This window comes from Scophthalmus maximus, chromosome 1 (genome assembly GCF_022379125.1).
Source record: "Scophthalmus maximus strain ysfricsl-2021 chromosome 1, ASM2237912v1, whole genome shotgun sequence".
Lineage (NCBI taxonomy): Eukaryota > Metazoa > Chordata > Actinopteri > Pleuronectiformes > Scophthalmidae > Scophthalmus > Scophthalmus maximus.
This window is the reverse complement of record NC_061515.1, coordinates 31,617,290-31,643,469: the sequence shown is the minus strand read 5'-3', so window position 1 is coordinate 31,643,469 and position 26,180 is coordinate 31,617,290. Positions and strand designations below refer to the sequence as shown.

The following is a 26,180-nucleotide window of genomic DNA, read 5'->3' as shown; positions in this document are numbered from 1 at the left end:
AATTATAATAAATTCATTTTGTTCATGGTGTTTTCATAAAGACAGTGTTGGATGTGATCAGCATATTGATTATTAGTCTTTTTATTGATCAACAGGAAACAGTAAGAAACAATAAGAAGCAGTAAGAAACAAAAAGAAACAATAAGCTACATTAAGAAACAATAAGAAACAGGAGTTGGGGGTTAGAAGTTCAGTGTGTGAGTTGTGGCAGGGAAGGAGTTAAGGGTGTGGACATTTCCACAGTCGGGAAGTTGGACGGAAAGTTTTCCTCTGAGCAAACCAATCAGAGCCCAGCGCGCACACACACACACACACACACAGAGACTGGGCGGGCGAGTCCATAGTGTTTTTTTGCAGCACAAAAAACCTTGAGTTTTGCTTCGACGGAGGAATCATGGTGACAACTGAGACCCACCAGACCCAAGACCTGCTGGTCCCCCCTCAGAACCAGGACCTGCTGGTCCCCCCTCAGAACCAGGACCTGCTGGACCAGCAGGAGGACGACCAGGCCTCGCCCTCATCCCTCCTGGCTGCGTTGGACCCTGAGAAAATGAGTCAGGGTCCCGTCAACGCCATTACAGTCCTGACTCTGCTGGACAAACTGGTCAACATGCTGGACGCCGTCCAGGAGAACCAGCACAAGATGGAGGTAAGAGGGGGTGGAGCCACACCTGGACACCAGGTCTGAAGAAACGAGTCCAGTACTGACTCCAGGACACTGACTTAAGTTCTGACTCCAGTACTGACACTGACTCCAGTTCTGACTCAAGTTATGACATTGAGTCCAGTTCTGACTCAAGTTATGACATTGAGTCCAGTTCTGACACTGACTCCAGTTCTGACTCAAGTTATGACATTGACTCCAGTTCTGACACTGACTCCAGTTCTGACTCAAGTTATGACATTGACTCCAGTTCTGACACTGACTCCAGTTCTGACTCAAGTTATGACATTGACTCCAGTTCTGACACTGACTCCAGTTCTGACTCCAGTACTGACTCAAGTTATGACACTGACTCCAGTCCTGACACTGTCTCCAGTACTGACTCCAGTTCTCACACTGACTCCAGTTCTGACTCCAGTACTGACTCAAGTTATGACACTGACTCCAGTCCTGACACTGTCTCCAGTACTGACTCCAGTTCTGACTCCAGTTCTGACACTGACTCCAGTTCTGACTCCAGTTCTGACACTGACTCCAGTACTGACTCAAGTTATGACACTGACTCCAGTTCTGACTACAGTACTGACTCAAGTTCTGACTCCAGTTCTGACTGCAGTTCTGACACTGACTCCAGTTCTGACTCCACTTCTGACACTGACTCCAGTACTGACTCCAGTTCTGACACTGACTCCAGTTCTGACTACACTACTGACTCCAGTTCTGGATCCAGTTCTGACACTGACTCCAGTTCTGACACTGACTCCAGTTCTGACTCCAGTACTGACTCAAGTTATGACACTGACTCCAGTTCTGACGACAGTACTGACTCCAGTTCTGACTCCAGTTCTGACACTGACTCCAGTTCTGACTGCAGTACTGACTCAAGTTATGACACTGACTCCAGTTCTGACTACAGTACTGACTCCAGTTCTGACTCCAGTTCTGACTGCAGTTCTGACACTGACTCCAGTTCTGACTCCACTTCTGACACTGACTCCAGTACTGACTCCAGTTCTGACACTGACTCCAGTTCTGACTACACTACTGACTCCAGTTCTGGATCCAGTTCTGACACTGACTCCAGTTCTGACACTGACTCCAGTTCTGACTCCAGTACTGACTCAAGTTATGACACTGACTCCAGTTCTGACGACAGTACTGACTCCAGTTCTGACTCCAGTTCTGACACTGACTCCAGTTCTGACTCCAGTACTGACTCAAGTTATGACACTGACTCCAGTTCTGACGACAGTACTGACTCCAGTTCTGACTCCAGTTCTGACACTGACTCCAGTTCTGACTGCAGTACTGACTCAAGTTATGACACTGACTCCAGTTCTGACTACAGTACTGACTCCAGTTCTGACTCCAGTTCTGACACTGACTCCAGTTCTGACAGCAGTACTGATTCAAGTTCTGACACTGACTCCAGTTCTGACACTGACTCATATAATGTCTCCAGTTCAGATACTGTCTCCAGTACTGACTACAGTACTGACTCCAGTTCTGACTCCAGTTCTAACACTGACTCAAGTACTGTCTCCAGTTCTGACACTGTCTTCAGTACTGACTACAGTACTGACTCCAGTTCTGACTCCAGTTCTGACACTGACTCATATACTGTCTCCAGTTCTGACACTGTCTCCAGTACTGACTACAGTACTGACTCCAGTTCTGACTCCAGTTCTGACTCCAGTACTGACACTGACTCCAGTTCTGACTCCAGTTCTGACACTGACTCCAGTTCTGACTCCAGTACTGTCTCCAGTTCTGACACTGTCTCCAGTACTGACTCTAGTACTGACTCCAGTTCTGACTCCAGTACTGACACTGACTCCAGTTCTGACTCCAGTTCTGACACTGACTCCAGTTCTGACTCCAGTACTGACTTAAGTTCTGACACTGACTCCAGTACTGACACTGTCTCCAGTACTGACTCCAGTTCTGACTCCAGTTCTGACACTGACTCAAGTACTGTCTCCAGTTCTGACTCTGTCTCCAGTACTGACTCCAGTACTGACTCCAGTACTGACTCCAGTTATGACTCCAGTTCTGACACTGACTCCAGTACTGACTCCAGTTCTGACTCCAGTACTGACACTGACTCCAGTACTGACTCCAGTACTGACACTGACTCAGTAGCTACACTGACTCCATATTTTCCTTCTGTTAAGAAAAACTTCTGAAGTGTTAATCTTGTTGTTGTTCTTGTTGTTGTTCTTCTTCTTCGTTTCTCTGTAGAAAGACTCTTGAAAGTTGTGAATGTATCTTTGTCATTCAGTGGTCACATGATCAGTGCTGCAGGACAAACAAGCAGTTTTACTGCAGTGACAGTGAATTCTTCACATTCTATCTTCCTGTCTGTCTCTCCGTCTGTCTGTCTGTCTGTCTGTCTCTCCGTCTGTCAGTCTGTATGCTGTGTCTGTCTGTGTCTGCCTGTCTGTCTGCTGCCGGCCTCGGTCGGTCGGTTGGAAGATCGATCGATCGATCAATAGATTGATTGATTGATTGATTGGTTGATTGATTGATTGGTTGGTTGGTTGGTTGGTTGATCGATTGATTGATTGGTGCGTGGGTGTTTCAGGTACACCAGGTGGATATGGAGGGTGTGGTCAGAGGGATCCAGGCTGACATGACCAAACTGTCCAAGAGTCACAGTCACACATCGAACACCGTCAGTAAACTGCTGGACAAGAGCCGCAAGCTGTCAGTCACCATGAAGGAGGTAAACTGATCAATACACCTGTCAATCACTACAACCCACCTGTCAATCACTACACCATTTGTCATTCACTATACCTCACCTGACAATCAATACACCTCACCTGTAAATAAATACACCTCACCTGTAAATAAATACACCTCACCTGTCAATCACTACATCTCACCTTTCCATCACAACACCTGACCTGTCAATCACTTCACCACCTGTCAATCATGACACCTAACCTGTCTGTCTGTTCACAGGTCCGTGATAAGATGGAGCGACAGGGCGTCCAGGTGAGGAAGCTGGAGGCAAACCACGCCCACCTGATCAGCAGGAACAACTTCAAAGTCCTAATCTTCCAGGTCAGAGACGTTGTCTGACTGTCTGTCTGTCTGTCTGTCTGTCTGTCTCTTTCTTTCTGTCTGTCTGAGTGTGTGTCTGTCTGTCTGTCTCTCTGTCTGCATCTCTCTCTCTCTCTCTGTCTGTCCCTGTGTCTGTTCGTCAGTCTGTCTTTCTGTGTGTGTGTGTGTGTCTGTCTGTCTGTCTGTCTCTCCCTCTGTCTGTCTGTCTGTCTGTCTGTCTGTCTCTCTCTCTCTTTCTCTCTCTGTCTGTCTGTCTCTCCCTCTGTCTGTCTGTCTCTCTCTCTCTCTCCCTCTGTCTGTCTCTCTGCCTTTCTGTCTGTCTGTCTGTCTGTCTGTCTGTCTGTCTCTCTCTCTCTCCCTCCCTCTGTCTGTCTCTCTGCCTGTCTGTCTGTCTGTCTCTCTCTCTCTGTCTGTCTGTCTGTCTGTCTGTCTCTCTGTCTGTCTGTCAGTCTTTCCCTCTGTCTGTCTGTTTCTCTCTGATAGTGATTATCAGTCTTTGACCTTATTTGGTCGTCAGCTGAACTAGGAAGTGAACAGTAAATACATCAGATTGGACAGTGATAATGTGATCTGGTTGTCATTGTAATGTTCGGAGTATCAGTACTACAGTATCAGTGCTACAGTATCATTATAAGTACTTTAGTTTCAGTACTACAGTATGAGCACTACAGTATAACTATAATTACTTGAGTATCAGTACTACAGTTTCAGTGCTACAGTATCAGTACTACAGTATCATTATAAGTACTTTAGTTTCAGTACTACAGTATGAATACTACAGTATCACTATAATTACTTGAGTATCAGTACTACAGTATCAGTATTACTACCATACGGTTCCGTGAGGTTCCATGTCCCAACGTTCTGCCGTTCTGTCCATCAGGAGGAGAACGAGATTCCCTCCAGTGTTTTCGTGAAGGATCCGCCTCCGTTCCCGCGTGATGAGATTTTGGAGGAAGGGGAGGAGCCAGCGCCTGGCGTCATGGAGGATCGGGAGGCCGGGCTCACCACCATCGACCTGTCATCTGACGAAGATGTGGGTCTGGAGGCGGAGCTAGATGAAGAGGGGACGTGGCTTCATGATCTGGAGAATATGGAGAAGTCAAGAACGGAGAAATTAAAACGCTCCAGTCTGAAGAAGGTGAGAAAGGTAGAAGGACAGACAGTTGTTCAGACAGACAGACAGGTGTTCAGACAGACAGTTAGACAGACAGGCAGGTAGGCAGGCAGGCAGGCAGACAGAAAGACAGACAGACAGGTGTTCAGTTAGACAGACAGATGTTCAGACAGACAGACAGACAGACAGTCAGACAGGTGTTCAGACAGACAGACAGGCAGGCAGGCAGACAGACAGACAGATAGGTGATCAGACAGGCGGGTGTTCAGTTAAACAGACAGACAGGTGTTCAGTCAGACAGACGGCTGTTCAGACGGACAGACAGGCAGGCAGACAGGGGATCAGACAGACATAAAGTCAGACAGTCAGGAGCTCCGACAGACAGACAGATAGACAGGTGTTCAGACAGACATAAAGTCAGACAGTCAGGAGCTCCGACAGACAGACAGATAGACAGGTGTTCAGACAGTCAGTCAGACAGACATTCAGGTGTTCAGTCAGACAGACAAATAGACAGGTGTTCAGACAGTCAGTCAGTCAGACAGACTGACAGACAGGTGTAACTGTCTTTCTCTTTGCAGGTGGACAGTCTGAAGAAGGCGTTCTCCAGACAGAACATCGAGAAGAAGATGACGAAGATCGGAACAAAGATCGTGTCTGTGGAACAAAGAGAGAAGATCAAACAAAGAACGTCCAGTCTGAAGGTCTCACCTCTGACCTTCGGCATCCGTAAGGTAAAGTTTTCCTCTGTGAATGTTCTCCCAAAGTTCACCTGTGAAGGTTCTCCCAACATTCCCCAGTGTTCCTCTGTGAAGGTTCTCCCAACGTTCCTCTGTGAAGGGCTTCCAACATTCCCCAGTGTTCCTCTGTGAAGGTTCGCCCAACGTTCCTCTGTGAAGGTTCTCCCAACGTTCCCCAGTGTTCTTATGTGAAAGTTCAACCAACGTTCCTCTGTGAAGGTTCTCCCAACGTTCCCCAGTGTTCCTATGTGAAGGTTCACCCAATGTTCCTCTGTGAAGGTTCTCCCAACATTCTTCTGTGAAGGTTGTCCCAGTGTTCCTCTGTGAAGGTTCTCACAACATTCCCCAGTGTTCTGGTCGCCCCTAGCTTCCTGTTTGGTTCTACCAACAGACTCCCAAAGTGTCTTTAATTCTTCTAAAAAAAAATGTTGGTTCCCGAAAGATCCTCAAAGGTTCCCATAAGTTTAATTTTTACTTTCTGTAAAATGACACTTGGTACCCAAAAGGTTGTGACCTCCGACCTCTGTGTTTTCAGCCTCGCAGCGGTTCCGACTCGCAGCTTCCTGAGTCCGTCACCACTGAGGCCCACGTCCAGGTCTCGCCCCTGGGCTGCAGCGACCTTGAGGACCCCTTCACTGAGGAGGGAGGGATAGAGGAGGAGAAGGAGGGAGGGATGGAGGAGATGAAGGAGGGAGTGATGGAGGAGGAGGAGAAGGAGGACGTGATAGAGGAGGTGAAGGAGGAGGTGATAGAGGAGGTGAAGGAGGAAGTGATAGAGGAGTTGAAGGAGGTGGTTTCAGAGGGAGTCAGTCAGGAGTACGCTCTGTCCTCCACTTTGCCTCAGGGGGGGGGGGAGAAGAAGAAGGAGGAGGAGCAGGAGGAGGAGGAGGAGGAAGAGGAGGAGGAGTAGGAGGAGGAGGAAGAGGAGGAGGAGGAAGAGGAGGAGGAGGACAAGGAGGAGGAGGAGGAATAGGAGGAAGAGGAGCACAAGGAGGAGGAGGAGGAGGAAGAGGAGGAGGAGTCGTGAACACTCGCTGATATTGTTTCTATATTCAGAAAAATCCTCTTCATGTTTAGATGGATATAAACCAATGTTAGCTTAGCATTGAGACCAAAAACAGGTGGGAGCAGCTGGATAGCTTAGCATAAAGACGAGAAACAGGAGGAGTCACTCAGAGGGAAAAACAAGGAGAGGATTTGTTTGAATATAAAACTGTTCCTTTATATTTTAGAGCACACATTTGTTTTGTGATCGATATTTTTCTTTCATTGATGAACGTCCACACACACACATATATACACACACACACACACACACCTGTTTGCATGTGTTGACGTCTTCACTCGTAAAATTAAAATTGAAAAAAGTTTTGTATGACGTCGGATCTTAAACCTGAGATTTTTTTTTAAATGTGACATTTTAAGAAACATGGTTTTCTTTTTGCTTACTCTTGTTTTCTGAAACTACAGATGAACAAACCTGACAACTAACTACAGAATTTCCGCCTCTCTGCCTGTCTGTCTGTCTGTCTGTCTCTCTGTCTGCCTATCTCTGTCTCTACCTGTCTGTCTGTCTGCCTCTCTGCCTGCCTGTCTGCCTGTCTGTCTCTCTGCCTGTCTGTCTGTCTCTCTCTGCCTGTCTGTCTGTCTGTCTCTCCCTGTCTGCCTGTCTGCCTGTCTGTCTGTCTGCCTGTCTCTCTCTGTCTGTCTGTCTGTCCGCCTGCCTGCCTGTCTCTCTGTCTCTGCCTGTCTGTCTGCCTGCCTGTCTGTCTGTCTGTACCCGGGGAACACTGAGGTGAACTTTGTGCAAGACAGAACTGATCCCACTAAAATTCTTTCATTTTTAATTTTCTGTTCTGTCAAAGTTCCTCTAACATTCCCTATAAGTTCCTGGTAGGTTTCCTACAGAACCACCCCCCAACATTCACCTTGAGTTTTCCTCTGAGGTTCTATGAAGATCTTTCCACCATGTTCCCTGAGTCACCCTGAGGTTTCACTCACTGTTTCTAGACAAAGTTTCCTCAACATTCCACTAACGTTCCCCTGATCTTCCTCTAACGTTCCCCCAACGTTCCCCTGAAGTTAAGCTGATGTTCCCCTGATGTTCGTCTTACGTTCCCCTGATGTTCCTCTAATGTTCCCGTGTTCTTTCCTGTGTTACCCAAAATCCGTCAGCCTGTTTTTTTTTCCGTTGACCGTCAGTGAGATAAAAACCAAAGATCGTTTCCTGTTGGTTGTTTTCGGGTTCGGGTTCTAAACCCTTTACAGAAACAATAAAATAAAAAAATTAAAATGTTTGTGTCTCGTTTGATTTTCTCTCAGCTTTTCAGATTGAAAACTTGAATAAATAAGTTTTTATTTAAATATAAAATATTTGTTGTGAACATTTACTGTTGGTTACTATAGCAACAGGTAATCTATTACAAGTCCTGCATTCAAAACTTAACTCAAGCAAAGTATCCTGAGCGGAAAATATTACATTAAAAGTAAAAGTACTACAGTCAAAATAGAGGACTGCGGCCTTCAATCGATACAATTATTATAAACTGAGTTGAAATCAAACTGATTCAATATTAAACATTAATGTGATTCTAATCTCTGTATCTCAATCTTTGTACTGTTGACCTCTGACCTCTGAGGGAGGGGGCAGGGCCAGGCTGTGGGGTGTTCTCTTCATGAGCCAATGGGAGAGTCCAGGGGGCGGGGCTTTACCCTAGAGACCAATAGAGAGAGTGAAGGGTGGAGGCTGGGATGTCAGTCCACACACACAGTGCTGAGTAACTGTCTGATCAGAGTACTACTACCACAGCGTGTGTTCACAGTACTGTGAGTACTGAGTTTACTGAGCGTAGTACTGCTGCTGCCTCTGTACTGTGAATACTGACAGTGCAGAGTGCTGTACTGCTGCTACCTCAGGACTGCGAGTACTGAGTGTAGTACTGCCTCCTGCAGCAGATGGACTCAGTGGCGCCCCCTGGCCTCTCTCTGGTCTCCATCTTGTCTCTGTTAGCATGTAGCATCCAGGTGTTAGCTGCCATCCTGCTAACACACAGGTTCGGTGGGCGGAGCTCTGTGACGGACAGGTGGATCCTGCTGTGGCTCTTTTATGATGTCATTGTCCACCTGACGCTGGTAAGACCAATCAGTTGTTGTTGTTTGATGACAGGTATCTGATTGTTGTTGTTTGTTGACATGTCTCTGTTGGTCGTTGTTTTTTGTTTGTTGACAGGTCTCTGCTTGTTGTTGTTTGTTTACAGGAGGGTCCGTTTGTTTACATGTCTCTGGTTGGGACGGTGCAGACGTCTGAAGGTCCTCTGGCTGAGCTCTGTGAGTTTAACACAAACTCTCTCACCTGTTTGCCTCTCACCTGTCTGCCTCTCACCTGTCTGTCTCTCTGTAGGGAGGGAGTACAGTAAAGCCGACAGTCGTTGGTTAGTTTCTGATCCAACGATTGTTTCCATAGAGATTCTGACGGTCGTCCTCGACTCTGTACTTGGAGTACTGCTCATCTATGCAGTACTGAAGGACCAGTACTACAGGTAATACTACAAGAATTACTACCGACTGGACTCTGTACTGGGAGTACTGCTCGTCTATGCAGTACTGAAGGACCAGTACTACAGGTAATACTACAACAAGTACTACAGACTGGACTCTGTACCCGGAGTACTGCACATCTACTCAGTACTGAATGACCAGTACTACAGGTAATACTAAGATAACATACTTGATGTATCTGAGTTTATGTATTAATATACATATTCCCGTGTGTTACAGACACTTCCTGCAGGTCGCTCTGAGCGTGTGTGAGCTCTACGGCGGCTGGATGACCTTCTGTCCTGATTGGCTGATTGGCAGTCCACACCTGGACACGTCCAGTCGACTTCACCTCTGGGTTTACCTGGTCTTCTTTAATGGGGTCTGGGTTCTAGTCCCGGTCCTGCTGCTGGTCCAGTCCTGGTTCTGTCTGAGGAGTCTGCACGTGGCCAGAAGGGACCAGGCGGCGGACGACAAGAGGAAGTGACATGTTTTATTGATCTAGTCAGAACTTTACGTATGGTTCTTATTAGATTGTACTGATCAACTTTATCAATGATCACTATCACTGATCACAAATTGTTGGATTTGTTGTTTCAAAATAAAACCACTGAAAGTTTGTTTTTTGTTTTTCTTTGGTCACATGATGATGAACAAAAAGTTACACAAACTGTTTCACTAAATTAAATATTATGACTAAACCCCGTCGAGTCAAACTGATAATCAATCAACTTACCCATCAATCACCTTCATTAATACTAAATCAAGTTTATTTATATATTTTTATTCAAACGTTCAAAATGTTTCAATACCCCTCCCCCTCCTCTCAGCCCCTCCCCCTCCCGTCAGCTCTTCTTGATCATCTTGTTGATGGACATGAAGGCCTGTTGGAGGCCCATCCCCTTCAGAGCGCTGCAGGCCTGAATCTCCCATGAGCGATCAGAGCAGCTGTGGAGCTCCAGCTGTTTGGAGATCTGAGGGGGGGGCCGGGGAGAGGAGGAGGGAGAGAAGAAGAGATGAGGAGGAGGAAACAGCTTCTCCTGGTGTCTATTCAGGTATAAATACACGCCTGTAGGGAGGGGGACTCGCCTGTAGGGAGGTGGACTCGCCTGTAGGGAGGGGGACACGCCTGTAAGGGAGGGGGACTCGCCTGTAGGGAGGGGGACACGCCTGTAAGGGAGGGGGACTCGCCTGTAGGGAGGGGGACGCCCGGAAAACAGCGCTATCTGGTGCCACAGCAGCGGATCACTAATAAAAAGAAGCAGGCGACGTGTTGCTGCTGCTGTCAACAGTCAGTGGGAGAAATTAGAAAAAGTGGTCCGATCTGAAGGTTCACTACATCTTTCTACTCCTTCACCAACATGTATTTAATTTGTGTTGCTTGAGAATTATTATAAATGTGCGACACAAAGAATATCATTCATTCAAGGTGGGGGCAAAGAGGAATGTCCGCCCCCCCCCCGCACTCTCTCCCTCTACCTCGCGCGCAGGGTTTGTGTGTGTGTGTGTGTGTGTGTGTGTGTGTGTGTGTGTGTGGGTGGGGGGGGGGCAGTGAGCACCGAGGTCAGAAGAAACAGAGTTGCAGTAGTGAATTTGCAGTCTGTCTAAATGCTGCAGTGTCTCAGGGCGAAGGGGAATTGTCTCTGTGTTGTGACCTGTTGAGGTTGAGGAAGTAAAAGGAGATGGTCCGGAGTGAGAAAAAAGAATAACGAGCGCTGTGTGAGGCGTCACTCGCTCTTCTCACATTTACTTTCTACAATCTGACTTCAGTTCACGACCTCCCCGTCTGTGTCGCACTTTCCCCTTGTCTCCAGAATGTGCGTACGCCATACGCACGGTTCAGAGTTTGCTTTCGGTCCGCACATTCTCCCGTCAAGTTTTTTTGTTTTTTTAGATCACAACCTTTGCGTGGGAAGTGGCGTACGCACGTTTCCAGCCCCATTTTGTGCGTACGCCACATTTATAAATGAGACCCCAGGTCCTGTCTCAGGTCCAGGTCCTGGGGGGCGTGTCTTACCTCTCGTATGGTCATTGAGTTGGGCAGGTCCTTCTTATTGGCCAGGACCATGAGGGGAACTCCTCGTAGGCGGTCGTCACTCAGGACCTTTTTCAGGGACCTGTGGGCCTCCATCATGCGACCGGGTTCACTGCTGTCTACCACGAAGACCAGAGCCTTACAGTTGTCCAGGTAGAACCTGGAGAGGAGCAGCTGATTGGTTGATTGACTGACTGATTGATTGATTGAGTGTGTGAGGTAATAATTTCACCTCCAGTTTGGTCTCATGCTCTTCTGTCCTCCCACGTCCCACACAGTCAGAGATGTCTTCTTGTCCAGGTCCCACGACCCCACATTGAATCCAATGGTCGGAGATGTTTCCACCACCTACAGGGTCAAAGGTCACAGTTCACACCTGGACTGACAGACACTAAGGCTGTGTCACCCACTCATTCACTACTCCCTACTCGCTATAAAGGGAATTCGTGGTAGTTGCTATATAGTCACTCTCCAGCCGCGATCTCGGACCCTACTTGAGTCGTGATGGTAATTACATTTTTGTCGTAGGATATGACGTAACTACAATGACCCCGGGCGGTGGATGATCCTATTATATTTAAATTATTTTATATTTATGTCTGTGTCTATTTTCACCATTATTCAATGGTTTTTGACAAAAATTTGGCGAAATAGAACAAGAAGAAAGAAGGCTGAGATGTGTTGCTGCTGCACCGCCGTCGTCTCGTCTCTTCCCTCCGCCGTTTATCGGCGCAGCAAGCGCAATGCATCATGGTATATATTGCTCGGTTAGTGACCATCGGATGTCCACTACTTTTCACGATGCATTCTGGGATACAATCAGTGCACTATATAGGGTATATGAAATCTAGGGGGTGATTTCGGACACCACTACAAAATGGCGATGGGACTATATAGTGCAAGATATAGTAGTTAGGGGGTGATTTCGCACACAGCCTTAGTGCTAAGGAAAGGTGCTTCAATGCTTCCTTTCCTATCTCCTTTAGCAGAGGACACACTGGACCTTCCTATGTGAGAGGAAAGGAAACAGACCCACAATTCATTGCGGCAGCGATATTTTAAGGTGAAGCACGAACGTAAAGTATCAAATCTGAAGAAGAAGAGGAGTATGAATATGATGCACTACAAAAACATCTTGTAGGCAACTTCACCTCATGATGTTTGCTCTCACTCCTGTCACTCATGTTTATCACCATGACAACATGTGACATCAGATGTTATCATCTATATGTAACAGTAACTTACATCTGGGTCATATTCATACTCTTCTTCTTCAGATTTAATCCTTTACGTTCGTTCATGGCGCGACACGTTAAATATCGCTGCCGCAATGAATTGTGAGTCGTGTTTTTCCTTTCCTCTCGCATAGGAAGCTCCAGTGTGTCCTCTGCTAAAGGAGATAGGAAAGGAAGCATTGAAGCTCCTTTCCTAAGCACTTAGAGAATCTGAACATGATCACGTTGCTGTGGAAACATTTCACTGTCTGAACCTTCAGATACCTACCTGTCCCGTCAGCAGGCGGGCGAGCAGAGTCGACTTCCCAGCAGAGTCCAGACCCACGAGGATCACCTGAACACATCACAGGTCCAAGAATGGTGATGTGGGGACGTTCACAGACACGTGGGGCGTTCACAGACAGGTGGGGACATGAGAAAAGATTTAGATCTTATGATAAAAGACTTTAACAATCTGTTTATTTCATATTGAATCTGTTTAGTTGTTGATGTGGTGTTGTTATGTTCACGGGCTAGTGGAAAACTCAGCGTTCGAGTGTCTTTACCTGGAACATTTTGGTGTAATGTGCCTTTTGTTTCAAACTTCATTTTCCTGATCAGGACATTCTCAGAGCCGCTAGTGGTTCTCTGGATGTTCTCTGTTCACCTGTGACTCTGTAGGTGATGAATCGTCACAGGTGGATTCAACATGGTGACTGTTTTCACTGTGTCTGTGTTGTTGACTTACCTGAGGACATGTGGAGGAGCGAGTCTGACCCATCTTCTTCTTCCTCTTCTCCTTCTCTTTATCCTGTAAACTGTCTCTTCTTCCTCGGGTTGTTCAAGTCGAACCTTCCTCACCTGTCGAACGTCTCTCAGGTGTGTTCAGGCTCATTCACGCCAGCGGCCAATAGCAGAGCAGCGACCAATCAGAGCGGGTCACGTGACCGTGTGACCGGTCGGACTGCATTGTTTTTATTGATGACTCACAGCTGATCGCTGGATACAGAGCAACACAATAAAAACTGTTGAATATTGAGTAACTTTTTGATCGATCGTCTTATATTGGTGCAAAGCAGTTAAACAGAAACATGTTTACATTTATAAAAGTCTTGAGCTCCACGGGAGGAGGAGGAGGAGCCCTGCCCGGTGAGGAGGGGTCTATCTCCGGGTATAAATACGTCTCTTCCCGCCTCCTCCCTCCCTCTGACCTCCTCCGGCGGCTCCTTCTCCTTGTCTCCCCGGACTCTCCGCTCCATCATGGGCTTCGGTGACCTGAAAACCGCCTCCGGTGTCAAAGTGCTCAATGACTTTCTGTCGGAGCGCAGCTATATCGAGGGGTGAGTGCAGAGGAACAGACGGAACAGACTCACCACACGATGAGAAACTGCGGTGGAGATCTCCGCTGCAGCACCGCCATCTTGGCTCCGAGCTGCTCCAGTGCTAGCTCACAGTTAGCTGTCAGATCGTTAGCTGAGCAGAATCAAAATGTTTAGGATAAATATTAATAGATGAAATTAACCTGCTAAGAGCAGTGAAGACACGATTCAACGTTCACACTCAATTCTACTTTCATCAGGTTAGAGGCGAAGAAGTAGCTCTATGCTAACGTTAGCATGGAGCCACATGGTGCTAACGATGCTACGTGTCGTGATGAGACGAGGCTTCAGACTCAACTGTGGACACCGAGTACTGCCTTAACTACCGAGTACTGCCTTAACTACCGAGTACTGCCTTAACTACCGAGTACTGCCTTTACTAGCCAGTACTGCCTTTACTAGCCAGTACTGCATTTACTAGCCAGTACTGGCGTTACTAGCGAGTACTTAGCCGGTACTGGCGTTACTAGCGAGCACTGCCTTAACTGCCGAGCACCGCCTTAACTGCCGAGTACTGCCTTAACTACCGAGTACTGCATGATACTGTAGTTCTCTAAACTTCATATTTTGATGAATAATTTATTAGTCACATTAATGTGCCTTTGAAAATAACTTAATTGACTGCCTCAACAGCACGAGTTGAATAAATCTTTTATAAAGTGTTTTAATTCTTCGTAGAAGATGGTCACACGACATAAATATGAAACGTTAATATTAACGACCTTCTGTTCTCAGGTTCGTCCCCTCTCAGGCCGACGTGGCCGTCTTCGAGGTGATGTCGGCCTCGCCCCCGGCTGACCTGTGCCACGCCCTCCGCTGGTTCAACCACATCAAGTCGTACCAGGGCCAGAAGAGCAGGTGAGGGCGGGGCCATCAGAGGGAGGGGAGGGGCCATCAGGGGATGGGGAGGGGCACAGCCTCGGATGTAATGGCGTCTGTCAGTCTTCCAGGTGTGAAGAAACCTCTGGGTCAGTACGGCCCAGTCGGCGTGGCCGACGCCACCTCCGCCGCCGCTTCAAAGGACGAGGACGATGACGACATCGACCTGTTCGGCTCCGACGAGGAGGTGAGGTCACAGTGAGGTCACAGTGAGGTCACAAATGAGCGTTTACTCAGCTGGGTTCTGTCTGACAGGAAGACGCAGAGGCCGCCAGGCTGAAGGAGGAGCGACTGGCCGAGTACGCCGCCAAGAAGTCCAAGAGTAAGTGACATCACACACCACGTACCTCGTGACGCTCCGATTGGTTGACTCTTCATGATGAAACAATCACCATCTTTCGGCTGAATGTCTGATGGACAACACATTTACCTGATCAGAGTCTCTAGAGCCAATCAGTGAGTCGTGTAGAGTTGTTTCCGTGGTAACATGTCCCTCCTGTTCCTCAGAGCCCACCCTCATCGCAAAATCTTCCATCCTATTGGACGTGAAGCCGTGGGACGATGAGACAGACATGTCTAAACTGGAGGAGTGTGTCCGCAGTATCCACATGGACGGGCTCGTTTGGGGACAGTGTAAGAATACTGCAGTACTACTGCACTGTACTACTATTGATCTGCAGAGCTGATGATGATCTATCTCACCATCTTTCGGCTGAAGACGTGATGTCACTTTATGATCTGAAAACTCTGCAGATCAAAGTTATTGTTATAGTTATTGATCACATTGACTGCTGATCAATCTGGTGACGTGATCAATTTGTGTCATGTAGCCAAACTGGTCCCGGTGGGTTACGGCATCAAGAAGCTGCAGATTGGCTGCGTGGTGGAAGACGACAAGGTGATGAAACTGAAAGCACTTCAGAGGCTTTTACCTTGTTGATGTGTTTTTTTTTTTTTTCTCTGACGAGTGGTTTCCTGTGTTGTGTGCCCGCAGGTGGGCACAGACCTGCTGGAGGAACACATCACGGCCTTCGAGGACTTTGTCCAGTCGATGGACGTCGCAGCATTCAACAAGATCTGAAACTGCAAACCTTTCACAATAAAAGCACTTGAGCACAAGTCCAGTTGTCGACATTGAGTATCTGACAGTGTACAAAGTAAAATTTCATCAGTCACAGGAAATCTCATACTATTCATCTTTTTATTTAGTTTATATTGTATCGTCGTGACAATGAGTCATATTAGCTGAATGAAGTTGTTTGTTAAAACTCAGTTGTTCAGTTTTTGTTCACTGAGGATTAACTTATTTTGTACATATTAAAATATAAACTGTTTATGTATATATTTGTGTAAATATTTATTTAATAAAACGAAATGTATATTAGGGCAGTAGTTTCTGCTCTGACCGGGCGGTGGCACCACCGGAGGCGGGGCACGGTTTCCGACTGCTGGGTTACGAGCAGCGGAAGAAGAGTCCGACCGGAAGCGGAGCAGCGCGCGGCGGAAGAGGCTTTTAATCTGTGAAGGAAACAACAAACGGGTAAAAACTGATCAGTTAATGATTAATAAATGTCTGCGTCACTGATCTGAACCCGCCGAGCTCCTCTGTGCAACGGCTTACGACAACAGCAGCGCCACGTCAGCTGCTTCGTCACCTTGGTTAGTCAGGTTTAAGTCGGAGTTGAACCGAGAATCAACTGATGTTAGCCTCGCGAGTATCAGCCAATCAGAGCGCAGGGGGAGCGGAGCTGTGATTGGTCAGAGCGGTGGGACAATTATTGATCCAGTTTTTATTTTAACATTTAAAGTTGAATGTGTCACGAGACAGACAGGGAGGGTGAGACAGTTACACCGAGGAAAGATGAGACAGACAGGGAGGGTGAGACAGGTAAACAGAGGGAGGGTGATGAAACAACAGGGGGATCTGTTCAAACTGTCTGTCTCACCCTCCCTCTGTTTACCTGTGTCTCTTCAGCCTCATGGACTCTCCACCAGAATCTCTCACCTGGTTGCCATTGGTTACAGCATGGAGCACTCTGATTGGACGAACACTTCCCTGACTGCACTGCTTCCAGGTGAGATTTTGCTTTAAATAAATTTGAGATATTTGATTATTGAATTCAAATATTGATGTGTGTGTCAGGTGTCCAGTCAGCAACAGGATGTCTCACTCCTCTGACGGAGGTAAGAAATGTAAACACTACACTTTCATTGATTTGATATTTGGTTTACTATGTTAATTATGCTGTGTGTGTGTGTCTCAGGTGACCAGAGCCTGGCGGGGTCATCCAGCAGGTTACTGGAGATTCGTCTTCCGCTTCATGTTTTCTTTAACTGATCATTAATATTGATTAGATGATATTTATTGATCACGTTAATGAGTAACCTTTAATCTTTGATTATGGATCAGTGACAGGTGTTCTATCTGACTGACAGGATGTGGGCGGAGCCTCAGCCCAGCAGACAGGGTTACTGTGGATACTGCAGAGTCCTGTACTCAGACCTGGACCAGGTACAGAACACGAGTCACGTGACCCGAACTGTCCAATCACATCACACGATAACCTCGTCTCTCTCTCTCAGCACCTGTCGAGCCTCAGACACCTGGACTCAGTCAGGACGTCCAGAGGCTCAGGCGTCGCCGATGAGAGTCGCCGCTCCAACCTGACGCTGCTGGAGCGCTTCCTGCAGGATGTCCTGCAGCACCACCCGAACCGCTACAGTGACCCCAGGTAACGGAAACAAACCCACCTGTCTGTCCGATGACACACCTGTCTGTGATCATCAACCTGTCTGTCTCCGTCAGGCCATCCCACGCTGATCTCCCGTCAGTCTCTTCCCCTCCGCTGCCAAGGCCGGAGCTCGATGAACTACGTTTCTTTGACGACGACAGTCCGTTGCTAGGGAACAGAGAACAACTGCCCAGCTCTGACGACACCATGCGCAGCCGATCAGGAGCCATTCAGGACAGGCAGGAGGACATAGGGACCGCCCCCACAGGGCACACACACTCACCACACTACCAAGCCCCGCCCTCTGTTCACAGGAAAGCCCACAGGAAGACAAACAGGAGGAAAACCAGCGAGACGTCCTGCTCCTCTCCCCGCCCCCCCACAGATTCTCTGGACGGGACCATCGAGGAGGTTCGTCCGACCTCACACTAGTTGTTTACGACTGAAAATAATCATCATTTGAATAATTTAAATAAAGAACTCACTAATTTCAAGTGATTTTGGAATAATAATTAAAATAATTTTTCAGTTGTGTTTGTGTGAGAGTTTCCATGGTTACAGAGGTGTCATGTTTGATCAGGTGATCCAGAAGTGCTGTCATGGTGTCACTTCCACTTCCTGCCAGCAGGAGGAGACGGACAGCTTCCACTTCAGCCTGCCGGTCTCCATGGAATCACAGAGCGACGACTGGGACGGTCCCGTGGAGGAGCGGCTACGGTCGTCACTCACACCTGTCCATCAGGGAGGGGGGAGGGACCTGAGCCGTCTGATGGACGGTCAGGTGGAGCTGGAGAGCCAGGTGTACTCGCACCAGCTCGACGCCGCCCTCGCAGGGGGCGGGGCCAGGTATATCCCAGAATCCTTCAGGGGGAAGACCTGGGCCCAGATCGAGCAGGAGGACGAGGAGAAGGTGGAGAAACTGGTCGGACAGTTCAGACGAGGAAGATTCATCTGCTACTTTGACAGCGAGTCTCTGGCGAGGTGAGGCCATGTAGAATATATATATTTATATTAACGGGAGGGGAGAGAGAGAGGGGGGGGGAGAGAGCGAGAGAGAGAGACATACGGGGGAGAGATAGAGGGCGGGAGAGAGAGACGGGGGGAGAGAGAGAGGGAGGGAGAGAGACGGGGAGGAGAGAGATACAGGGAGGGAGCGAGAGAGGGAGAGCGCCTCTGGGCGAGTGACTGTAAATGGGAGTTTGTTGTGAAAGTTTCTGTCTGTTGATGAAGGAGACGTCTACGTCCTGTCCCACACTGAACAGGAAGTAGCCATGAGTCCCGGTCGGGCCTGTATAAAGTGAAAGTTCATCTCTGGAGGAAAAGTCTGAAAACATAAACTACGTTTCACCTTTAATATTTGTTCATAAGTTGTTTTACAGTCGGAACGTGTTTATTGATGCGATTGAAGATCTTTAGAGAATGTTCACTCAAAATCAGGTTTCTTTTTTCAGGCCAAAATGAAATCTTTTATTTATGTTGTATGTATCGTCTAACTGTATTTAAGAATATTAAACTTCAGTCTGACGTCAGATTTATATTATATTCATATCACTGTCACAACAGAATATTATAACATTGTTATAGAATATTATCTTTTATAAATCATTTAATCTACTGATGATGTCATCACAATCAGGTACGGGAGGAGGGGCCACATCACTAAGGGGCGTGTTGAGAGCCAGGAGGCAGGTCCAGACTCTGACGATTATGAGTCTGCGTATAGGAGGAGGAGGAGGAAGGGGCGGGGCTTCAGGTTGGCATCCAGGTGTCAGGTGAGTGAGTGTCACAGAGGAAACAGTTTCAGTGGAAAGACGAACTTCTCCCCTGCTCTTCTTCCTCCAGGTGGTTAAAGTCAGTCACAGCACTCAGACCGTCCGATTGGTCGTCCCAGAGGTCCGTCAGCCACCTCAAGAGACCCCGGCCACCAGCATCCCTGCAGCCAATCAGGATGTAGCAGAGAGGACACCTGAGGTGCAGATGTGGCGCTGCCTCCCTCCGTCGTACTCCCACATCATTACGCCAGTGCAGCCTCGCACCTCTCTGGTCTACCTGCTGTGTTCCCCCTCAGGCTCCGCCCCCAGCTGCACACCTTCACCCAGCTCCGCCCCCAAACGTTGCAGAAAGAAAAGGCGTCCGCTGGACCTGCAGGGGGTAAAGGTCAAATACAAACGACTTCCTGTCAGGTTCTACGACACCAGCACCAACCGCATCCTGAAGAACCCCCCGAAAGGCTTCCTGCGGCGCCAAGGCCCCGCCCCCTCAGGCCCCGCTCCACCCTGCGTCCGTCAGCTGTTTCGAAGTCTGAGTCCAGACCTGAACACAGACAAACCTCAGGGGGATGGGGGGGGCAAAAATCACACCAGCAACTTCCTTCTGAGCACTCTCAGTAGGGACGCAGCTGATAAACAGGAAACAGTCCAGAGGCGTGGTAGGACGTCTAAAGCCCCGCCCCCTCAACGGAGGAAGGAGGGGACACACCCCCCAACCTCCAAGAGGAGAACCAGGGCTCAGGCCACGCCACCGCAACCCAGAAGGGAAGGCTTGCGGCGGACAGTCCCCGCCCCCCGGACTCCCTCCCCTCCTCGACGGGGAAGAACACGGAGGGGGCGGAGCTGCGAGAGGGGACGAAGATAGCAGGACACCTGAACAAGAAGGGGATCGGGACGTGTTCTCGAATCAGGATTCTATAAGAAGTGTTCTAGAATCGGGACACGTGTTCTAAATCGGACACGTGTTCTGGGATCAGGATACTTGTTCTAGAATAAGGACACATGTTCTAGATCGGACACGTATTTTAGGATCACGACACGTGTTCTAGAACCATTTCACATGTTCTAGAAGCAGGATATCTGGGTTATGGTTGTAAAATCTGTAACTCAGTTTCAGCATTGATTCATGAATGAGTCAGTTTACAGTGAAATCATTAATAATCTGAAAAGTATTTTTATATTTGTGTCTTCTTTTTTTAACAAAATAAATCTGTATTGTGATTTTAAGATTTAAATATTTTGTCAAATGTTTTGAACATAATAATAATAATAATCATGTCTTGATTTAATATAAATGATTCACAGGTGCAACAGTAAACTGAAGGTCATGACTCAGGTGTGGTTCCACATGTTCCACCATTATTTAAAAGTCTGTTGAATAAAGTTTTTCTATCTGAGCGTCTCACCTGGTCAGTGTGTTGTAGTTCTCACAGCGTCCACCAGGTGCTGAACTGCATCTCCCACCTGGTCTGCAGCCTCCAGAAGCTCCGCCCCTTTCCTCTCACCTAGACACATTAGTTTGTTGAGACCTTTCTGACTGATTCAAATTGTCTGACCTTTATTGACACGATCATAATGAAACAGTTGTTTATCAGTTATTGACAAACAGATAATTGAATATCAATAAGAAACTGGTTAGAGTCACTGATGAACAAACCTTTCTGTCTCTCTCTCCACATATCTTTCTCCATTACAGTCTTCAGCATGTCAACAGTTTGTTGGACCAGCTCCTCTGGACTACACATCCCACAATCCACTTCTTCTCCGGACAGACAGGTTTCTTCTTCATGTAGTCTTGCCTCCTCTGGTCCATTCTCTCGTCCTATTGGACCGTCACCTGCTGGCCCCTCCTCCTTGATGGCATGTGACGGAGGCATGTCTCGGTGGATTGTGGGAGATGGAGTTTGACATCCGTCCTCACTACTGTCGTCCGTCAACACTTCTTCCTCTTCCTCTTCGCCTCTCTCCGTGTCATTGGCGCGTTGTTGAGCCTCCATCTTGTTCAGAGTCTGAAATGCAGAAGAACAACTGTCAGTCAACTACAACTCCCAGGGTGCATTTCAGTGGCAAACACCTAACTTTTTTTTTTTAAGATATTTTTTTGGGGCATTTTTATGCTTATTGATAGATTTGAAAGAAATTACAGGAAAGGGGGAGAGAGTGGGGAGGACATTCAGCAAATGGCCAGGGTCGGAGTCGAACCCATGGCCGCTGCAGGAGGACTTCAGCCTCCGGTGGGGCGCCGGTGCTACTCACTGAGCTAACCGACGCCCCTGGACCGGAGAACTTTGACCTTTGACCTACCTGAGTGAGCAGCCCCTGCACACAGACGTTCTGTCGCCTCAGTGTTTCCATGGTAACCTCCATCCCTGAGCACCTGTCCTCCAGGATGCCCTGCTCCGATTGGACGGTGAGCCGCCACGCCTGCATCTCCTGTTCCAGCAGCCTGATGACAAACAAACAAGAAATAGATCCAGACTCTGGGCTCTGATTGGTTGTTTCTGGTTGACTCCTCACCACTTGTCTCTCTGCAGGTTCCTGACTTCTGTCGTCAGGGGCGACGCCTTCACAACAACAACAACAACAACAATAAGTTACATTCAACAAATAAGCATCACACCAACAGTCAGTGGTGAGGTCAGAGGTCACCTGCTGAGTTGGCATCTCTGAGGATGGACTGTGACAGACAGCTGACTCAACCAATGGTGTTGAGGCATCAGAAGGGGGCAGGGCACTGAGGGGATTGATGACATGTTAAATTCAAGATAAAGTTTGAAACTTTCACGTTTCGTAGAAATATTCCATCTGATTTCACACCTGTCTCACCTGTTATGAGTCTCCTCCGGCCACATCAGGACCCTCCTCCCATTAGCTTCTCTCTGAGTGTATCGCCATGGCAAAAGGGTGTGACGGGCGCTGTGCACCAACGAGTTCAGAGACTCTCTCCAGGTCGGCTGAGGAGACACACTGATCACGTGTCTGTGTGCTCACCCGTTACCTGTCTGTCTCACCTGTCTGTCTGTTCACCTGTCTCTCACCTATCTGTCTCTCAGCTGTGTGTCTCACCTGTCAGTCTCACTTCTCACCTGTCTGTCTGAACTGTCTGTCTCACCTGTGTGCAGTACTCCAGGACTGGATGTTGTCTCTTGTGTTTCCTCGTCTGTCGTTGGCTCATGAAGCAGCTCTGACACACGTGGACCTTCACACACTTCAGACATCGATACCTTAAAACACACACACACACACACACACACACACACACACACACACACACACACACACACACACACACACACACACACACACACACACACACACACACACACACACACACACACACACACACACACACACACACACACACACACACACACACACACACACACACACACACACACACACACACACACACACACACACACAATGCTGATCTTAATCAGAATATAGTTGAACTCCAGCAGACGTGCGAGACATTCTGATTGGACAGTATTCTGTAGCTCTCTTCTGATTGGCTGATGTTTGCTCACCTGAGTCCCGTGATGGGGGAGGTCTTGCAGGTGTGACATCGGACCATGTGACTGACGTTCTGACTGACATAAAGCCGGTAGAGAGTGGGTAACCATAGCAACAGGCGTGGCTCACTCTGCAGCCATGACAACACGTGTTGTGATGTCACTGTAGGAGTCAACACCTGTAAACACACAGAGTCAGTGTATCGCCACGACGACCACCGATCAGCTTCTTTTCTCTGCGTCTCACCCTGTCGAAACACGACCTCACCGCCACCGCCACATCTCCGAACACCACGTCCTCCTGCACCGCCGCTGGGACCTGAGGATGAGCACATGTCAGAGAGAGCAGGAGGAATGGAGCATGCTGGGAAACGTATTCGGTGAAGATTCTACCTGGCTGAGGTCCTGAAGTAAACACCTGAGTCCAGACCTGCTGATGGATCCTGAAGTGTCCTCACAAACACTCACCAGAGCTGCAGCACAGACACATTGAAATATGTTATAATATATTTATACTCACCCAGGTTAAATATGGCAGTTTCTTTATGCAATAAAAGTATCAAATATTTTTTAATTCTTATTTCTGATCGTGATAAACGTGAAGCTGCTCAGGGTCACATTTATTGACATTATCGATCTTTTCTGTCAACTGATATGTTTTTCTAATTTGCTGATGATGTGATGTGTGTAATTTGTACTGATACGTAAAAAAGTTAAATATGTAAAACATGTGTTTATTAAAGACATACGTACGCAGTTATATCACGATCAATACACACAACACTCTGAGCCAATCAGAAATAAGTTCTCTCTTTTCCTTCAGGTTACATATCGTCCACACTAAATAAAGTTTAAATGATAAAATATAAAGTTTAGTTTTTTAACACCAGGAAGTGGTGCAGGGAACTACTCTCAGTGTCCAGCAGAGGGCAGACTTAGTGACAATGTTGTCATGTTCATTTCATGCTGATACATAATCAATAATATTGATTAGTGTGATCCTCACCTCTGTACTTGTCCAGCAGACTGTCGGGGGACAGAGCGATCAGAGCAGTTTGAAGAGAAGCAGCAGAAACTGAACCAGCCCTGGAACATGTACACAGACATCAGCTACCTGCCCTGGAACATGTAAACTAATTATAAGTATCAGTCTGGTAGAAATTAAAGCAACTGTTATACTACCCCCCCCCCCCATCCCCCGATATGTTTACAGTACATGTCACTAACCCTGTTTGTGTTTTCTATCTCTCCTAGTGTATCTCTGACCCCAGAGCTGCAAGACCCAAACCCGTCATTATTATTATTGCTATTATTAATATTAATATCATCACTAATAATGACAACAACATAATTGTATTTTTTAATTATAAGTATCAGTCTGGTAGAGATTACAGCGGCGGTTGTACAACTGTCCTCTCTCTCTCTTCTCTCCTACTGTCTCACCTCCCACCCTCTTTCTGCCCACCTCTCCTCTCTTCCTCCTCTCTCTCCTCACCCCAACCGGTCGAGACAGAAGCTCCGCCCACAACTGAGTCTGGTTCTGTCAGAGATTTCTTCCTGTTAAAAGGGAGTTTTTTCTCTCCACCGTCGCCAAGTGCTTTGCTCATTGTGGGATTTGTTGGGTTTTCCCTGTAATATTGTAATATTGACCTCACTATGTAAAGTGCCTTGAGACAATGTATGTTGTGATATGGCGCTATACAAATAAAATTGAATTGAACAAAAACTACCTGCCCTGGAACATGTATACAGACCTGTCAAACAGCGTCAGCATCAAGCTGCACGTCTTCTCTGGAGCCTCTGTGGTCACATGACCTGTCACATGATGGGTCACTTCCTGTGACACGCTGTGAAACATCCTGTTCAGAGTCCGGGTCACTTCCTCCCTGTTCAGCCCCTCGTCCTGCTGCGGCCGGGTCCCCTTCAGGGAGCGGATGGCCGCCATGATGTGACGAACAGACAGGACGTCCACTGGAAACACAAACACCAGCTGTAGCAGTCAGAGGTTTAACCCACTGATTAACAGAACATGAGCAGAACATGATCAGAACATGAGCAGAACATTAACAGAACATGAGCAGAACATTAACAGAACATGAGCAGAACATTAACAGAACATGAGCAGAATATGAACAGAATATGAACAGAACATGAACAGAACATGATCAGAACATCAACAGAACATGATCAGAACATGAGCAGAACATTAACAGAACATGAGCAGAACATTAACAGAACATGAGCAGAACATGAGCAGAACATGAGCAGAACATTAACAGAACATGAGCAGAACATTAACAGAACATGAGCAGAACATTAACAGAACATGAGCAGAAAATGAGCAGAACATGAACAGAATATGAACAGAACATGAACAGAACATGATCAGAACATTCTCACTGACGGTGACAGACTCTCTGCAGGGACAGAAGCTTCATGGCGGCTCGGTACACCGCCGGACGGATCTCATTCAGCCCATCTGTACAGGAAACAGGAAGTTCACCACAGTGTCAGAGACTGCATGGGAGTGTGTGTGTGTGTGTGTGTGTGTGTGTGTGTGTGTGTGTGTGTGTGTGTGTGTGTGTGTGTGTGTGTGTGTGTGTGTGTGTGTGTGGAGGGTAGTTTACCGATGACATCCAGATCCATGACGACGTTCAAGTCAGTCAGACACACAGAACCACTCGAGGTTTAACCTGAACAACAGAGTGAAGGAGAAAACTAACAGTGTCGTCATCGTCATCATCATCGTCATCATCAGAAATCATAGTGAATAATAATAAAAAGACTTTACGTCGAGTCTGTCGTCCTTCGTCTGTTCCAGTCAAATGTCTGCTGAACAAAGAGAAGCTGCTGAATCATGAATGAAGGTTTCGTTTATCACTCACCCGCTGTCTGTCAACCAATCAGCAGCCGCGCTCACCTGCTGTCTGTCGACCAATCAGCAGCCTCGCTCACCTGCAGTCTGTCGACCAACCAAACCATTCTGTTCGTGATTCTGATCCACATCATGAAGGTTCTGATCCACATCTCATTAACTCTGGTGACGAGCCGAGTGACATCATCGGAACCGTAGTGACATCATCAGAACCGTGAATAAAGACAAGTCTCACCACAAGTCTGTATGGCGTCAACCTTTTTTTCAGAAATACATATTTATTCACAATGTCATTGAGAAGAACTACACTACCAACAATCCTAGTGTAACATCGACGTCTCTGATTGGTTGGAAGTCGTTGGAAAGTCATTGGCTGTGGTCTATGGGACGGGACGTTCCTTCACTCCTAAAATAATGATGTTCAGTCTTGTTCCTTTGGACGTTAACTATTCATCACGTAGTTAAATGGTTTGGTTCCAGACTATAAGGATTCTATGAAAGGGAGGGTTAGGGAGGGTCATAGGGGTTAGGGGTTAGGGAGGGTCATAGAGGGTCAGGGGTTAGAGAGGGTCATAGAGGGTTAGGGAGGGTCATAGAGGGTTAGGGGTTAGGGAGGGTCATAGGGGTTAGGGAGGGTCATAGAGGGTCATTGAGGGTT

The 26,180-nt window shown here is 47.5% G+C and overlaps 6 protein-coding genes across 25 annotated transcripts; 4 read left to right on the top strand and 2 right to left on the bottom strand.

The window, feature by feature from the left end:
* The first annotated feature begins 279 nt into the window (after positions 1-279).
* cavin2b (caveolae associated protein 2b) lies at positions 280-6,948 on the top strand. The gene is made up of 6 exons (XM_035639005.2): positions 280-649; positions 3,249-3,389; positions 3,632-3,733; positions 4,617-4,874; positions 5,432-5,584; positions 6,126-6,948. Exons 1-6 carry the CDS (start codon positions 395-397, stop codon positions 6,498-6,500), a joined length of 1,284 nt encoding a protein of 427 aa, XP_035494898.2. The 5' UTR covers positions 280-394; the 3' UTR covers positions 6,501-6,948.
* Positions 6,949-7,745: 797 nt separating this feature from the next.
* On the bottom strand, positions 7,746-13,635 carry arl11 (ADP-ribosylation factor-like 11). Of its 6 annotated transcripts, none has more exons than XM_035639080.2 (7): positions 13,476-13,634; positions 13,125-13,375; positions 12,666-12,731; positions 11,395-11,510; positions 11,145-11,322; positions 9,492-9,566; positions 7,746-8,984 (listed from the first exon to the last, which is right to left on the bottom strand). In XM_035639080.2, the coding sequence occupies exons 2-6, from the start codon at positions 13,155-13,157 to the stop codon at positions 9,519-9,521; spliced, it is 441 nt and encodes a 146-aa protein (XP_035494973.1). In that variant the 5' UTR covers positions 13,158-13,375; positions 13,476-13,634; the 3' UTR covers positions 7,746-8,984; positions 9,492-9,518. The 6 variants fall into 6 exon arrangements, with proteins under 6 accessions (XP_035494973.1, XP_035494955.1, XP_047190396.1 ...); XM_047334440.1 differs by lacking the exons at positions 7,746-8,984; positions 9,492-9,566 and adding exons at positions 10,160-10,318; positions 12,943-13,051 and having other exon boundaries at positions 13,476-13,635; XM_035639062.2 differs by lacking the exons at positions 7,746-8,984; positions 9,492-9,566 and adding an exon at positions 9,607-10,101 and having other exon boundaries at positions 13,476-13,633.
* On the top strand, positions 8,541-9,747 carry ebpl (EBP like). Its single transcript, XM_035639039.2, has 4 exons — positions 8,541-8,722; positions 8,848-8,917; positions 8,991-9,129; positions 9,368-9,747. The coding sequence occupies exons 1-4, from the start codon at positions 8,546-8,548 to the stop codon at positions 9,612-9,614; spliced, it is 633 nt and encodes a 210-aa protein (XP_035494932.1). The 5' UTR covers positions 8,541-8,545; the 3' UTR covers positions 9,615-9,747.
* Positions 13,560-15,753, top strand: eef1b2 (eukaryotic translation elongation factor 1 beta 2). The gene is made up of 7 exons (XM_035639029.1): positions 13,560-13,716; positions 14,491-14,613; positions 14,698-14,821; positions 14,890-14,956; positions 15,142-15,267; positions 15,465-15,532; positions 15,629-15,753. Exons 1-7 carry the CDS (start codon positions 13,637-13,639, stop codon positions 15,713-15,715), a joined length of 675 nt encoding a protein of 224 aa, XP_035494922.1. The 5' UTR covers positions 13,560-13,636; the 3' UTR covers positions 15,716-15,753.
* A 289-nt stretch (positions 15,754-16,042) lies between these two features.
* Positions 16,043-20,537, top strand: zdbf2 (zinc finger, DBF-type containing 2). Of its 12 annotated transcripts, none has more exons than XM_035638795.2 (10): positions 16,043-16,174; positions 16,610-16,709; positions 16,778-16,818; positions 16,899-16,929; positions 17,071-17,146; positions 17,218-17,366; positions 17,441-17,777; positions 17,947-18,347; positions 19,003-19,138; positions 19,209-20,537. In XM_035638795.2, the coding sequence occupies exons 3-10, from the start codon at positions 16,797-16,799 to the stop codon at positions 19,998-20,000; spliced, it is 1,944 nt and encodes a 647-aa protein (XP_035494688.2). In that variant the 5' UTR covers positions 16,043-16,174; positions 16,610-16,709; positions 16,778-16,796; the 3' UTR covers positions 20,001-20,537. The 12 variants fall into 12 exon arrangements, with proteins under 12 accessions (XP_035494688.2, XP_035494730.2, XP_035494764.2 ...); XM_035638837.2 differs by having other exon boundaries at positions 17,045-17,146; XM_035638804.2 differs by lacking the exon at positions 16,043-16,174 and adding an exon at positions 16,331-16,522.
* On the bottom strand, positions 18,809-26,042 carry dytn (dystrotelin). 4 transcript variants are annotated; one of them, XM_035638909.2, is made up of 16 exons: positions 25,439-26,036; positions 25,275-25,340; positions 25,052-25,126; positions 24,402-24,618; positions 23,654-23,733; positions 23,041-23,120; positions 22,895-22,966; positions 22,663-22,826; positions 22,248-22,359; positions 21,962-22,089; positions 21,785-21,869; positions 21,653-21,699; positions 21,440-21,581; positions 20,793-21,144; positions 20,542-20,640; positions 18,809-19,508 (listed from the first exon to the last, which is right to left on the bottom strand). In XM_035638909.2, the coding sequence occupies exons 2-15, from the start codon at positions 25,291-25,293 to the stop codon at positions 20,546-20,548; spliced, it is 1,668 nt and encodes a 555-aa protein (XP_035494802.2). In that variant the 5' UTR covers positions 25,294-25,340; positions 25,439-26,036; the 3' UTR covers positions 18,809-19,508; positions 20,542-20,545. The 4 variants fall into 4 exon arrangements, with proteins under 4 accessions (XP_035494802.2, XP_035494794.2, XP_035494786.2 ...); XM_035638901.2 differs by having other exon boundaries at positions 21,440-21,869; positions 25,439-25,476; positions 25,568-25,609; XM_035638893.2 differs by having other exon boundaries at positions 21,440-21,869; positions 25,439-26,042.
* Between the last annotated feature and the right edge of the window lie 138 nt (positions 26,043-26,180).

Bases quoted from the DNA above. Each gene is read 5' to 3' on its own strand.
- zdbf2 (XM_035638781.2), top strand. From the start codon at position 16,868: ATGTTAATTATGCTGTGTGTGTGTGTCTCAGGTGACCAGAGCCTGGCG. The intron at 17,147-17,217 runs GTACAGAACACG...TCTCTCTCTCAG, and splicing joins TGTACTCAGACCTGGACCAG to CACCTGTCGAGCCTCAGACA. The intron at 17,367-17,440 runs GTAACGGAAACA...TGTCTCCGTCAG, and splicing joins AACCGCTACAGTGACCCCAG to GCCATCCCACGCTGATCTCC.
- dytn (XM_035638893.2), bottom strand. The intron at 23,734-24,401 runs GTCTGTATACAT...TACATGTTCCAG, and splicing joins ATGCTGACGCTGTTTGACAG to GGCTGGTTCAGTTTCTGCTG. The intron at 21,870-21,961 runs GTGAGACAGGTG...CAATCCCCTCAG, and splicing joins CCGGAGGAGACTCATAACAG to TGCCCTGCCCCCTTCTGATG.
- ebpl (XM_035639039.2), top strand. From the start codon at position 8,546: ATGGACTCAGTGGCGCCCCCTGGCCTCTCTCTGGTCTCCATCTTGTCT. The intron at 8,723-8,847 runs GTAAGACCAATC...GTTTGTTTACAG, and splicing joins TCATTGTCCACCTGACGCTG to GAGGGTCCGTTTGTTTACAT. The intron at 8,918-8,990 runs GTGAGTTTAACA...GTCTCTCTGTAG, and splicing joins AGGTCCTCTGGCTGAGCTCT to GGAGGGAGTACAGTAAAGCC.
- cavin2b (XM_035639005.2), top strand. From the start codon at position 395: ATGGTGACAACTGAGACCCACCAGACCCAAGACCTGCTGGTCCCCCCT. The intron at 4,875-5,431 runs GTGAGAAAGGTA...TTCTCTTTGCAG, and splicing joins AACGCTCCAGTCTGAAGAAG to GTGGACAGTCTGAAGAAGGC. The intron at 5,585-6,125 runs GTAAAGTTTTCC...CTGTGTTTTCAG, and splicing joins TGACCTTCGGCATCCGTAAG to CCTCGCAGCGGTTCCGACTC.
- eef1b2 (XM_035639029.1), top strand. From the start codon at position 13,637: ATGGGCTTCGGTGACCTGAAAACCGCCTCCGGTGTCAAAGTGCTCAAT. The intron at 14,822-14,889 runs GTGAGGTCACAG...TCTGTCTGACAG, and splicing joins TGTTCGGCTCCGACGAGGAG to GAAGACGCAGAGGCCGCCAG. The intron at 15,533-15,628 runs GTGATGAAACTG...GTGTGCCCGCAG, and splicing joins GCGTGGTGGAAGACGACAAG to GTGGGCACAGACCTGCTGGA.
- arl11 (XM_035639052.1), bottom strand. From the start codon at position 13,157: ATGGGTCAGACTCGCTCCTCCACATGTCCTCAG. The intron at 12,732-13,124 runs GTAAGTCAACAA...TGATGTGTTCAG, and splicing joins GCTCCTCCACATGTCCTCAG to GTGATCCTCGTGGGTCTGGA. The intron at 11,511-12,665 runs GTAGGTATCTGA...TTGACCCTGTAG, and splicing joins CCCGCCTGCTGACGGGACAG to GTGGTGGAAACATCTCCGAC.